The sequence below is a fragment of the Sapajus apella genome, unplaced genomic scaffold (assembly GCF_009761245.1).
Source record: "Sapajus apella isolate SASKATOON/1434 unplaced genomic scaffold, GSC_monkey_1.0 scaffold60, whole genome shotgun sequence".
NCBI lineage: Eukaryota > Metazoa > Chordata > Mammalia > Primates > Cebidae > Sapajus > Sapajus apella.
In genome coordinates this window covers 13,446,512-13,449,724 of record NW_022437000.1, presented here as the reverse complement: position 1 = coordinate 13,449,724, position 3,213 = coordinate 13,446,512, and the positions used below count along the sequence as shown (strand labels likewise).

Genomic DNA, 3,213 nt, shown 5'->3' with positions numbered 1-3,213 from the left:
AGGTAACTGTGTGGTGTTTCTGAAACTCTTGTTCATAAGTTGTGGGTTGGAAGAATTTTTTCGATGTTATCTTCTAGAATTTCTATGATTTCAGGTCTTAGAGAAATAATCAGCAGAGTAAACAGACAACCCACAGAAGGGTAGAGAATCTTCACAAACTACACATAAGACAAAGGACTAATATCCAGAATCTACAAGGAACTCAAACAAAGCAGCAAGAAAAAAAAAAACAAATAACCCAATCAAAAAGTAGGAGACATGAATAGACAGTTCTCTAAAGAAGGCATCCAAATGGCCAACAAACATATGAAAAAATACTCAACATAACTAATAATCAAGGAAATGCAAATCAAAACCACAATGGGATACCACTTTACTCCTGCAAGAATGGCCATAACCAAAAAATAAAAATAATAGATGTTGGCATGGATGCGGTGAACAGGGAACACTTCTACACTGCTGATGGGAATGTAAACTAGTACAATCATTATGGAAAACAGTGCGGAGATTCCTTAAAGAACTGAAAGTAGAACTACCATTTGATCCAGCAGTCCCACTACTAGGGGAAAAGAAGTCACACGACAAAGATACTTGCATATGCATATTTACAGCAGCACAATTTGCAATTGCAAAAATATGAAACCGGCCCAAATGCCCATCAATCAACAATTGGATGAAGCAAATGTGGTGGGTGGGTGGGTGGGTGTGTGTGTGTGTGTGTCTATATATATATATATGGACACACACATATTGGAATACTACTCAGCCATAAAAAGGAACAAAATAGCAGTATTTGCAGCAACCTGGATGGAATTGGAGACCATTATTCTAAGTGCAGTAACTCAGGAATGGAAAACCAAACATTGTATGTTCTCACGCGTAAGTGGGAGCTAAGCTATGAGGATGCAAAGGCATAAGAATGACACACTGGACTTTGGGGACTTGCAGAAAAGGGTAGAGGGTGGCGAGGGCTAAAAGATGACACATTGTGTACAGTTTACACTGTACACAATGCTGCTGCTTGGGTGACAGGTGCACCAAAACCTCACAAATCACCATTAAAGAACTTATTCATATAAACAAACACCACCTGTTCCCCAAAAACCTACTGAAATAAAACAAGTAAAAATTTAAGAAGGAAAGAATACTATGTGAGAGGGCTGAGTGATTAGGCAAACCAGACACTGTAAATTAAGTCACTTTGTTTAAAATGACCAAGTCTTTCATGAAAAAAAAAAAAAGGGTATACAGTTGTGATGCTCATGAATCTGGTTCAAGAATGCCTATTACAGTCGCTCAAAAACTTTTGCTAAGTCGATATTAGTTTTCTAGCTAGCACTGTTGGCAAAATGGTATCTGACCTTAATTCACAGGGGTTCTTTTTCCCACCAACAGCATTCATTCTATCTCTTCCCACCCCAGCTTTTAAGCACCTACTCTCCTCTCTTTTGAGGTGTGTGTTGAAAAACAGTGTCTTTTAATTAACGCACTTCCAAATTACAAAGCTTTTTCTAGGGTAACACACTGAATATGTAACCTCTATGACATCTGACCCTATAACAGTTTTGTACCTTCTGCGAGGGACCCATCTATTCAAGTTCAAACACATTACTTTTCAGACCTTTCCTGAAATTAGCCATGTGAAAGCTAATTCCAATTCTTCATTGAATTTCTATTCTTTCAAACCTCATTTTTTTATCTTTTTGAATTTGCTCCAAAAATATCAAACTGAAATATCATATTCATTCTAAAAACATTTAATTTGACAGTTAATTCATCAACCAAGTATTAGGAGTATATGAACCAAAACCACATGATGTGAAGTTCCTTAGAAGAAGCAACAGATTGATGAGGTCCTTACCTTTCTTAGCTTTTCTGGAGAAAATTCTAAGCCAACAAGAAAAAGAGTAAAAAACACCCCAAATTCTCCTAATGTCTCCACTTGCACAATAGACTGAAAAACACACAAAAAATAGACCATATAATTTTACAAGTTTAACATATTACGTATAATTAACTAAACAACCATGTCCTAATATGCCCAGTGGAATTATCAAAAAAAAAAAAAAAAAAAAAAAAAAACACACACACACACACACATACAGCCAGGCGTGGTGGCTCACGCCTGTAGTCCCAGTACTTTAGGAGGCTGAGGCAGGTGGATCATGAGGTCAGGAGTTCAAGACCAGACTGGCCAACAGGGTGAAACCCTGTCTCTGCTGAAAATACAAATATTAGCCAGTGTGGTGGCAGGCGCCTGTAATCCTAGCTACTCAGGACGCTAAGGCCGAGAACTACTTGAACCCAGGAGGTGGAGGTTGCAGTGAGCCAAGATCGCGCATTGCACTCCAGCCTGGGCAACAGTGCGAGACTTTGTCTCAAAAAAAAAAATATATGGTTAATGCAGCACTTTGGTTGCATTCAGTATGTGAAGGGCAGTCTGAATAACCTGGCCGAGGATGTTACTAGAAAGGACTCCTTAAAACTAACAGAATGGAAAGAAATGAGCAGGGCTGTTGTCTCCAGTACTCCACCCCTTCATTAACGGCACAACGGCTTCCGTAGGGTTCAGAGAAGACTTCCCATGAAACTTGAAAGGACATCTTCAGTGATTCACATTCATCGCTTTTTAGTCATTATGAATTTTTTTTTTTTGTATTTTGTTAAGTATATACCAGAACAGTTAAATTTTGTTCTTACCTTAATACTATTTAGTCCTGAAGGTCCCAGAAGTACACCACAAATAATATAACCAAACATTGTAGGTAATCCTATAGCTGTACATAGCCAGCCACAAGGCAAGGACAGCATCCCGATGGTAACAATGTCCTGAAGAAGAATAAAATAAGAAACTGTGCCAGATAAAGTGATAAGAGGGCTGGCTGGCTAAGAAACGGAACAGGACGTAGTTCCCTGATTTCATCTGATGGGCATGAAGAGTGAAGACAAAACCACAGATTTTCCTGCTGCTGAGGGTCCAAGAGAAGCTGAAAACCTGAAGACTGTATTCCGGGAATAGATGTAGTTAGCTCCTCATGGCCTAAAGATTACAGCCACCCTCAGTATCCCTGGGGCAGTGGTTCCAGGATCCCTCCCACCCCTGTACCAGACCCTTGGATCCCAAGTCTGTGAAACGAAACAGGATGGTATGTGCACGAGCCTAGCACACCCTCCTGTATCGTGGTACGTGCACGGAGCCTAGCGCACCCTCCT

At 39.8% G+C, this 3,213-nt stretch overlaps 1 protein-coding gene across 2 annotated transcripts in view; it reads right to left on the bottom strand.

Annotated features, from left to right (window-relative positions):
• The window catches only part of TMCO3 (transmembrane and coiled-coil domains 3), a 55,516-nt gene that overhangs the window by 40,748 nt on the left and 11,555 nt on the right, over positions 1 to 3,213 (bottom strand). The window contains exons 5-6 of one of the 2 annotated variants that reach the window (XM_032246307.1): positions 2,701 to 2,829; positions 1,862 to 1,954 (exon numbers count right to left, since the gene is read on the bottom strand). In XM_032246307.1, coding sequence (XP_032102198.1) covers positions 1,862 to 1,954; positions 2,701 to 2,829 — 222 coding nt within the window. The remainder of the gene's footprint in view (positions 1 to 1,861; positions 1,955 to 2,700; positions 2,830 to 3,213) is intronic. The other variant, XM_032246308.1, reaches the window with a different exon arrangement.